General features: G+C 40.8%; 1 protein-coding gene across 1 annotated transcript in view; it reads left to right on the forward strand.

Annotated features, from left to right (window-relative positions):
- The window catches only part of ASTN2 (astrotactin 2), a 1,259,674-nt gene that overhangs the window by 788,220 nt on the left and 460,126 nt on the right, over positions 1-11,328 (forward strand). The window contains exon 15 of the mRNA XM_042780380.1: positions 9,076-9,264. Coding sequence (XP_042636314.1) covers positions 9,076-9,264 — 189 coding nt within the window. The remainder of the gene's footprint in view (positions 1-9,075; positions 9,265-11,328) is intronic.

Here is an 11,328-nt window from a genome sequence, read left to right on the forward strand (position 1 = left end):
CCTGACACAAGCCATGATATTTCCAATTGCCTGGTATGCATGTGAGAGCTGGACAATGAATAAGGAAGACCGAAGAAGAGTTGATGCTTTTGAGTTGTGGTGCTGGCAAAGAATGCTGAAAGCACCGTGGACTGCTAAAAGAACTAACACAGATCTGTCCTGGAGGAAGTAGACCAGAAATGCTTCTTGGAAGCGAGAATGGCCAGACTTCGTCTTACCTATTTTAGTCATGTTGTCAGAAGTGACCATTCCTTGCAGAAGGATGTCATGCTTGGTAGGGTGGAGGGTCAATGAAAGAGGGGGAGGCCTTCAATGAGATGGATTGACACAGTGGATGCAATGATTGGCTCAAGTATAACAGAGATCGTGGAGCTGGCATGGGATCAGGCAGTGTTTCGTTCTGCTGTGCGTGGGGTCGCTATGAGTCGGAAATGGCTCGACAGCACCTAACAACAACAACAACAAGTGCCGCTCTGACAGGACTATACCATAAATGGCATCGCTTTAACAAACAGGAGTTTATTCTCTTATAGTTTGGAGGCTTTAAGTCTGAGTTCAAAGTGCCAGACTCTAGGGGCTGGGTGAAACCCCCTCAACCTTGAGCTTCAGCTCTGCCTCCTGCTCCCAGCCCACTGAAGCTAGAGATTTTTCTTTACTCTGACAGCTGCTGGCTGCTGAGGCTAACACAGTAAAAAGGCACAGTTCCAATGTTAACAAACAAGATGGCAGGCCACTAATTCAAGTCCAGAAAAAAATCCCAGGATCGGCTGGGCATGGCAGGCTGTTGAACAATGACTTGGCTACATGCAGGGTTCAAGCATCCCATAAACTGGAGACCTTCCTCAAAGTTACTTCTTATATACTGGAAACAGCCCACATCCCTAAAGCAGCCACTCAGCTTCTCCAGTAGGTTCTACCATGGAGTTAATGAACAATCTAATCTCACCATGTGGAATAACTACATCCAGCTGCCCAGCCACTCAACCAGGCCTGGCCAAGCTGACATAAAATCTTAACTACCACAATTCCACCCCTTGTCAACTTGGCACCTGTACAGATCTTTATTGGGTGGCATCTGTACATATCTCCTTCTCTGGGTGGTTCCAGTCCCCTAGTTCCTCTGAGTGGCAACCTCACTCCCTTGGCCTGGCAGACCCTATTTCTCTAACTCTTGGGCATGGAACCCTGCTCCCTCACTCTTGGGCAGTGGCTGTTGTGGCTCCATCACACTGTCCCACATGAACAAGCAGCCCCACACTCCAGACCCAAGTTGGTGAAAGTCTGACTCTTTGAAACCTAGAAGACTGTGGTAGTTCTACCCCCAAAGGCCACGGTCTAACCCTTGAGGCTGAGGCATCTCTGCTTCCAGTTTTCTTGGTCTCTCCACTTCTGCCAGTTAATATCTAAGGACAACTCACTCCATCAGGAATCTTCCTGCCTCAAGGACACTTAGCTTTCTTGCTCTGAGGGCTGGCCTACCTGCTACTCCATCTCATGCTGGTCTCTTCTATCAATTAATGCCCAAAGGCAACCCACCCTCCAGGAAGCCACCTACCCAATGGCATCCAGCTTTCTCCTCCATTGGCCAGACCATGATTTTGAGTGGTTTAAGCAGTTGTGATGTGGTTATACCCATGATGAGATCGGATGTACATGCTTTGAGCAGTCAATCCATTGAAAGGGAATTTCCCTAGAGGTGTGGCCTGCTTCCACTATATATATATGGATATCCTGGGGAAAAGAGAGAACCTTCTGTGGATCGGGATCCTGTTGTGCTGCCTACAACTGTCCGTGAGTGAGCAGTCCACCATTCAGCCTGGTGATCTTGGTTTCACCACCCATCGCCATCAACAGCCAGTCTACTGCCTGCCAACCTTGAGCTCAGCAGCTCCTGCAGCAGCACGAGTCAGGAAAAGGCTCCAGCTTGATGTTTGATCCAGGACTTGAGACTTGTCAGCTTCTACAGCTGTGTGAGCCATTTCTCTAAGATAAATTTCTCTCTCTCTCTCTACATATATATAAGCTTTGCTGGTTTTGCTTCTCTAGAGAACCTAGCCTCACATGAACCCCCATTGGGTTTCCAAGGCAGTAAATCTTTATGGAAGTATATTGCTCCATCTTCCTGGCATGGAGTGGTTGGTGGGTTTGAACCACCAACCTTCTGGTTAGCAGTCAAATGCCTTAGGCACTGTACCACCAGAACTCCAGGGATTATTAGTATCCCCATTTAATAGAGTATGAAACTGAGGGCTAGAGAAATTAACAGACTTGATTAGATTCATATAGCTGCTAGGTAATACAGCCTGTAACTAAACTCAGGTCTAATGAGCTCCAAAATCTGGACTTGATACCTGTGTCTTCTTTAAATAAGGGGCATCAATAAATTCACCAAAGTAAACATTATACAACTTACAAGCTTACACCAGAATTTAACAACATGAGAAATTAATAACCAAAAGACAGCAAACAAAACTATCTCCTACTTGGGAATGACCAAAAAACAAACCCTCAACTTTCTAAGTAACACTTGGGTAAGGAAAAAAATCTAACTCAAATTACCACCTCTTTAAAGATGAACAGAAACAGGAGAACCACATATAAAACTCATGGAATATGGGCAAAGTAGTAGTTAGAATCCCCATGGTATTTCTAAGTAAGAAAGACGAAAAATGAACAAACGAGGCATTCGGCTTAAGAAGCCAGAAAGAGAATTTCAAAACCAAGTCAGAGAAAGCAGAAGGAAGGAATTAGCACAAATAAAAGCTGAGCTAAATGAAACAGAAAAGAAAAAAGAGAAGGAGCCCCATCAATAAACCACAATAGTCTGTTCAAAGTAGAGAAACACAGATACATTAAGAATGAGCTGGGGATATAACCACATAGAAGCACAGAAGATAAAACAAATTTAATGAGAACACTGTGTACAACTTTATACCATTAAATTTGAAAGCATTGGTAAAATGCATTATTTTCTTAGGAAATATAAATTACCAAGTGTAACTGAAGATGTTGTAGAAAATCTAAATAGACAGATAATATACAAATAAATAATGAGAGCTAAGTATCTGCCACTGGAAAAAAAAGACATCAAGCCTGTCTGATTTTATGGGTAAGTTCTATCAAATAATAAGGAATGGCTAACCTCTATGTTACATAAAATGATCCAGAGATAGAAAAGGACAGTTTTCTATTTTTATTTCATAGTCCTTGCACAATCCTGATATCCAAACTGGACAAATGTGCTCATCTATCTAGACAAATCAGGTAGCTATATTGGAACTGATGGATTCTTTATGTTGGCAGAATGCACAATCAACCAACAAAATTCAGTAACAGTTTCCCATAATATCAGCAAGAAAATAAAAGAAATGTAAGGGAAAAGCAGATTCTCTTCCTGAAGTGGAAGAGAGAGAAATACTAAGATCTCTCACTCTATGAGGGCTTACTATACCTTAAGCATAACGCTTTTAATCCTCACAGTGATTCTGTGGAACTTCTTTACAGATAAACAGATTAGGAACTTCTTTACAGATAAACAAATGAAGTATCATGAGGTTAAGCAGTTGTCCAAGGTAGAATCAGGATTTGGGTTCTGTTACTCTGGGTCCAAAAACACATACTTGTAACCTCTAGAGTGTAGTGCCTCACATAAATAACTCTGAACATGTCCCACAAGACATTCATAAGTCTATAAAACAGACTCTTAGAGAAAGGATTGCTGGGTCAATGTTTTACCAATTTTAAAATCTTGATGGTTCTAACTAAATGGCTGTCTGTAGAGGACCTACTGGTTTACAATCCTATCCCTGATAAGTGAGAGGCCCATTTTTCCACATCCTTCATATTTACATAGAGTTTATTGCAAAAACTCTAAAACTTTACTCAAGGTTTATCTGATAGACGAGCACCTGATAAACAGAGATACAAATTCTGCTCCTGAACAGGAAGACTACTGTAAAAGTGTCCCTGGGGGGTGCAAACAGTTAACACACTTGGCTGCTAATCAGAAGTGGTGGTTCTGGTCCGCCCAGAAGTGCCTCAAAAGAAAAGCCTGGTGATCTACGTCTGAAAAAATCAACCATCAAAAACCCTACAGACCATGCTTTTACTCTGACACACATGGGCTTGCCATGAGTCAGAATCAACTTGATGGCATCTGGTTAAACTGTGAAGATCCTATATTAGCTAGGATAAGATAACTTATGTTTCTGTAACAAATGAAGCCTCTCAAACCAAGGATTGCATGCAGACATGTATTTCTTGTTTACACAAGGTCAAATGTGAGTCATTTCTGTGGCATGCCTTCATCATACAGCAGTATGCATCTAGAACACACAACCTCCAAGCTTGCATGGGACGAGAGGTCTTGTGAACCACACAAGATGCTTTTTGAAGGGCTAGGTCTAGCAGTGACTTACATCACTTCAGTCAGACCCCATTGTTCAGAATCCAGTCACATGTGCCGTCCACCCAACTCCAAGAGAGGCTTAGATATGTAGTTTACAATATGTATCCAGGAAGAAGACACCATGTGGTGAACACATGACATTACCTGTGACAAGATGTCAGCAGTGCCCAGCACAGAGTAGATCCTCAATACGTACTTATAAAATGAAAATTAAGAAAACAACAACAAAAAGAAACACCTCCCCTCAATTTAGTCTGCAAATTTCATGCATTCTACCCAAAATTCCACTAGGGTTTTACATGGAATTTGACAAGCTGATTCTTAAATTAATCTGAAGGGAAAAAGATATAAAAGCAGTCAGGAAATTTTGAAATAGAATATCAGTGTTGGTGACAGAGAAAAGGCTTGCTTTGCTATATCCAAAACATACAAGAAGACTATAGCAATTAAAAGAGTTTAGAATTATTGCAAGGATAGACAGATAATGATATAGAAAAATATTTAGCCATGTATATATAGTATACACAAGGACTTAGTATATGTTAAAGATGGCATTTTAAATTAGATGATAAAAGGATGAACTCAAATTGGCTAGCCATTAAAAAAAAAAAAAACCAAGAAGTTAAAATAGCCCTGCCCACATACACAAAAATAAATTCCATGCAGATTAAAAAACCAAAGATGAAATAACTATAAAAATCTTAGAAGAGTAGGGAGAAATATATCTCATTATCTGTGGCTCCCTAAGCATTTCATAAACTTCAGGAGCGATAAGGGACCAGAATAGAGAGGTTAAAAGACATCAGAAGCAAAATTAAAATTCAAGTACAGACTGGAAGAAAATTTCAATATATATGGAGGTGAAGGATAATTATCCTGAAAATATATAGCGCATATACAAACCAATAAGAACAAAAAAATATTTCGATAGAAAAGTGGCTAAAGAACATGAACAGACAGTCTTCAGAGGGAATGCAAATGACCACGGTGTAAAAATGTGCTGAACCTCCCCAGGAACCTTAGACATGCAAACCCAAACCAAAATGAGCCATTTCTTCCCACCCTAGATTTGTAATAATGAACATGAAGGATGTGGAGAAATAGGCCCTGTTGCCCATCAGTGATATGATTTTAAACTGATGTAGACTCTTTGTTGTTGTTGTTGTGTGCCGTCGAGTCAAACCCAACTCATAGCGACCCCTCCTTGGGTTTCCGAGGCAGTATCACTACGGAAGTAGGATTGCCCAACCTTCCTTCCGAGGAGTGGCTGGTGGGTTTGAACCACCAGCCGTCTGGTTAGCAAGCAAGTGTCTTAGCCACTATGCTACCAGAGCTCCTGATGTAGACTCTACAGATGGCCATTTAGTAGATCCATCACAATTTGTTAAATTCATAAAACACTGGCCCAGCAGTCTTTCTTCTAAGAATCTGTTTTATAGAAGGACACATATAAATAATGATGTATATACAAAGATCTTCATTATGGCACTATTTGTAATAACAAATAGTTATAAATGACCAAATGCCCATCAATAAGGATGAGTGCAAAGCATTATGGTATATTTATACTGTGAAATGCCAAATAACCATTAAAAAGATAAATCTATTTGTATGAAGACTTGAAAGATCTCCAAGAATAGGTGCAAATGTGTGTCTCGCAACAGTGTGTAGTATATTTCTATTTTTGAATTTGTGAGTTAGGACTATGTATATAGCCACTAACAGCACATAGCAGCTAACAGTGATGACCATTGGGACAGGAAGTGAAAAAGTATGTGGGGTGGTAAAATAAAGAACTCCCACATTTTACTCTTAGACTTTGATTATGCTTAATCATGTACAACTAAAATATGTTTATTTCTTAATTGTGTAAAGAAAGCTCACGTGTGGGTGAGAGAGAGACAGAGGGGATAAAAAAGAATTCTGCCTTGTAAAGCTTTTCTCCATGTCAGCTGAAATCCTCCTGGGATAAACGGATGATACTAACCTTTATTGAGCATTTACTATGTACTCTGCACTTTCATATCACACTCACTTTATCTGCATTACAACTATATGAAACCAGTAAACAAATTGCTATCAAGTTGATTCTGACACATAGTGACCCCATGTGTGTCTGAGTAGGACTGTGTTCCATAGGGTTTCCAATGACTGATTTTTGAAAAGTATATCACCAGCCTTTCTGCCAAGATGCTTCTGGATGGATTCAAACCCTCCAATCTTTCAGTTAGCAGCCAAACCTGTTAGCTATTTGCACCACTGTTAGGAATTGAATTATGTCCCCCCAAAAAAACATGTTATAAATCCTAACCTCTATGGGTTATAATCCCATTAGGGAATGAACTTGCTTTGTTGTATTCATGAGGCAGACTAGTGTAGGGTGTGTCTTGACTCATTCTCTTTTGTGATATAAAAGAGATTAAACAAGCAAGCAAGTGGGCAGAGATGGGGGAAGATAGAGAAAGCTCTTCTCCTGGAGCTAGTACCCTGAATTCGGATATCTAGTCTCCCAAACTGGGAGAAAATAAATTTCTGTTTGTTAAAGACATCCATTGGTGGCATTTCAGTTATAACAGCAGTAGATAACTAAGACAACCATCCAGGGACTCCACAACTGTATAGAGAGTTAATTCCACTTAACAGATACAAGAGAAAAGAGGCATCGACTTGACCAGGGCACTTCAGCAAGTAGGTAGCAGATGAGGACAGGTCCTCCTTCCGAGAGAGATTCCACTGTACTTTGGGCAGGAGCCTGTGAACATTAGAAAGATAATCAGTACACTTCACTAGGGCAGAGAGGGTTGTGAGGAGAGACTGACAGTTTGCTTCCTGCGTGAGATGCTCCTGGCTTTTCCCTAAAAGCATCTTGGGGCAAGTGTCTTGCTCTGCCTATCTGCTTTCTTCCCTACCTGTCTACTTCCCACCTCCAGTTGGATTCTATGTCTCTAGCATTAGCTACTGGTCCCTGCAGTCTGGGATAGTTTCCTCCTAAGGCAGCTCACAGAGGCTCTCCCGTGTCACATATGAGGTCCTGAGGCCATTTACAGGCTGGCTTATTGGATCTCCACTCCACCCCATGAAGGAAAGGCAACTAATGGACTGCCTGCTTTATGTTGCCTCTAACCAACACAACTCCAACACACTGAACCAGGGTCATATCAGGCAAGTTGTTGTTGATGATGATGTTGTTATGTGCCATGGAGTTGGACCCTGTTCTCCCTCAGGCAAATAGCAACCACTGGATTTGGAGGAGGGAAAGTGGAAAAAGATGCCTTTGTTTTTAAAGAGACCTGAGTTAGGATGTCAGCTCTTCTACTTACAGTGAGATATTCTTCATTTCCTAGGCAATCTTTTTGCTTACCTGTAAAGCAGAAATGATGATAGTTACCTTCTTATCATGGTTAGAAAATAAACATATAAAGTGACTGGTGAGTAGTATATGCTCAATAAATACAAACTGCTACTACTGCTACCACCACCATTGCTACTACTAAAAAAAACAAAAACCAAACTCACTGCTGTTGAGTTGGATCAAACTCATAGTGAACCCATCTTGGAATTCCGTGGCATTATCTTTACGGAAGTAGATAGCCCAATCTTTCTTCCGAGGAGCAGCTGGTGGGTTTGAACCGCCAGCCTTCTGGTTAGCAGTCAAATGCCTTAGACACTATGCTCAATTGTTTAAATTGCATTGAAATTCCTGTTTTCATAGTCCATGTACCATGTGACCTTATATAGCCTAGTGAATTAAGGTAGGATATGAATGTTTACCCTGTTTTATAGATAAGGAAATTGAGGGTCAAAGAGGTTAATTAAATGGCTTGCCCTGGTTCAAATAGGAAAGATGACTTCTGTACCAGATCTTTTGAATTGTAAAACCTGTTCTCTTGTCTGTCTTATTTATGTGCACCTTTCCCTATTCCGTAGCACAGGACCATGAACAAATATATACCCAAGGAAGTCCAGTGTCTGGATTGATTTTTCAGGGACCGAGGCCTCTGGTCTTTGCCTCTCATCTCTACCCCTCTCTAAGGCAATCTGTTCCCATGGCGAACATTTCCAAATTGCCAAATCTTTCCCACCCTTACTTAAATTCTTAGAGTCTTAGAGGAGGCAACCCTGCCTCAAAGGTATGTCAGAGGCCCATCTGGCTGTCAGGATTGGATGATTAGAGACCAACAGAGGCTGCTAACTTTGCTAATTGAACAGAAACTTTGGCTGCTGATTTGTGCACTGTCCACGGTCCTGGAAGGATTACCTTGTTTTTGCTACAGTCTTCAACCTTGGTTGACAGATACACTGAGAATAGATTCTAGTTTGGGAAGCTAGGTGACAATTCCCTGTGAATTGGTCTGTCATACTTTTTAAAGTCTGTGTGTAAAGGGAAAACAGTTTTTTGGATTTGTTCTGTGTGTGGACGTGCGTGCTGGTTTCCCCCTCTTCTCCTTCAAAATGTCACAAATGACTTTCCTTGAGTTTACCAATTTGCAGGATTAATGTGTTTCTCTCTAGACACCTGTGCCCTAGATATATGCTAGCCAGAATAGCTATCTCCATCCTAAACTCTGGCCTGCTTTTCAGGTAAGAAGGCCTTAGTTTTAGTTTTAGGTCATCCCCAGTGGGGCTATGGATGTGGAGCTAACTCTTGGCTCTATTTTATCATGCAGTTGTGTGGAGGAGTACAAGCTGGCTCCTGATGGAAAATCCTGCCTAATGCTCTCAGATGTCTGCGAAGGCCCCAAGTGCCTCAAACCTGACTCAAAATTCAACGACACCCTCTTTGGAGAGATGCTGCATGGTTACAACAACCGGACCCGGCATGTGGACCAAGGCCAAGTCTTCCAGATGACCTTCAGGTATGGGGAAGTCGCTTGTACACGGACATAAATCACCGGCATAAAATCTAGACGGGGGAAAGAAGACATGGGCACCACGGAATAGCAGCCTGTCACGTTGGTCAGCATCTCTCCACACTCACTGGTGCTTACCCAGGGAGTGTTAGAAGTCAGCAAAGTTCATTTCATGAGGTTTCTTTTCCACTGATCCAGCCTTTATTTGCCCCCACCCTCATTTTCCTGACTCTATCCATATATTTTAAATTCTATCTTAAATCATCCTGTAAGTACAGTTAATGAAATTTAAATTTTTTAATTAATCTTTTCAGTCTATTAAAAATAATAACTGTCCTTTGCAGCCTATTCAGGCAGTGCAAAAATAAAGACATTTAATGAAGTAGAAAATAAAAATTTCATCACCCAGAAATACACAGAATTAACATATTATTAAAACACTTCCCTCTCTCTTTCTACACACACACACACACGCACATACATACACAAATCTCAGTAAAGCTGTTTTGAATTTTTTTTTTTTTTTTCACTCAACGATATGACAAAGTCCTCTTTCTGTGTTAATGAACACAGAGGAGCATGGGAAATTAAAAGATGAGATTCTTCTCAAATGAGAGGAAGCAGAATGGTGGCTCAGTTGCTCCAGTTTTCTGAGGATCAGCTGTGCAGGCTAGTTGTGAAAGGCTTCTTGAGACAGCTGAAAAAAATGGAGTTATTCCACCTCGAGAAGAGAGACTGCAGGTGGGACTCTGTGACACCTCAAAATCTGAACAACTATTAGATGGTAGAATGGGAAGATTTGTTTGATGTATAAGAAGAAACTCTCTTTTTTTGAAAAATGAACAAACTATTAGACCATGTTGCATGAAAATGGAAAGGGATGGGCTATTATCACAAAGTAAGCCCCTTCCCATTATTTGAAGTGAGAGTGACAGAAGTCAGAACTATAAAGAAACATCATCATTACGATATCCTCATTCCCATGCTATCATCTTATTAATAATAATGGCTAGGGTAGCAGGAATGGCTATAATGGTGACCATTTTTTAAGATTTACTCCATGTCAAGCTCTTTACTTAGTATTTTTAACAATGATAATAACAGCTATCATTAATTCGTCACATGCCAAGAGCTGTTTTGAACACTTTGCATACATTAACTTATCTAATACTCACGAGGGAGCTCTGGTAGCATAGTGGCTAAGACACTTGCATGCTAACCAGACAACTGGCAGTTCAAACCCACCAGCCACTCCTCGGAAGGAAGGTTGGGCAATCCTACTTCCGTAGTGATAACTGCCTCAGAAACCCAAGGAGGGGTCGCTATGAGTCGGGGCCAACTCGATGGCACATAACAACAACAACAATACTCACGATGACCCTGTGAGGCAGGAGTTATTGCCATCTTCTTTGTACAGATGAGAAACAGAAATGCTAAGTAATTTTTACAAGACTCCCTTCTAGGAAGTGAGAGAGTGAGAATAATGTCATTTTAGCATCATTATTAGAACCTCTCAAAGCACTGTGGCCTCTATTCTACAATAGAAAATCAACACCAGAGAAGTTCATTTCCCAAGATCACCATCCAGTGAGAGGCAGGGTTAGGATTCAGGTCCAACTCTTGACTGGCTCTAAAGCCTTGTTCTTGTCTTCTAATACAATTTATTCCTTCCTCTTCCGTTTTATAGGTAAGACAGTTGAAAACAAGAATGCAAATGTGAATTCATTCACTAAAACCATTAAGCTAAGTAGTATAGCATGCTCTTTGAACACCTACTATGACCTAGCAACCACCTGATTTTTGATGATACAGTGGCAAATGAACTAGAAATGGCCACAGATCCTGCTGTGCTTAAGCATAGGATTATGTGTAGGGGTGTGTATTGATCTTATGTATCTACTTAAATTGTTGCACATACTATGAACTAAAGGTACAAGCTTCCAGGAAGGTGATTAATAGTGGGATCTAACATAGTTGGAGCAGTGTGGGGTTGCCTCTAGTGTATTAGAAAGCAATGGCAAAAACAAAGTACAGGCAAGTGAGTTAAACATTTACCTCAAGTAGACACAC

Source organism: Orycteropus afer, unplaced genomic scaffold (genome assembly GCF_000298275.1).
Source record: "Orycteropus afer afer isolate SDZICR_OR568_19922 unplaced genomic scaffold, OryAfe1.0 scaffold00037, whole genome shotgun sequence".
In the NCBI taxonomy this organism is placed as follows: domain Eukaryota; kingdom Metazoa; phylum Chordata; class Mammalia; order Tubulidentata; family Orycteropodidae; genus Orycteropus; species Orycteropus afer.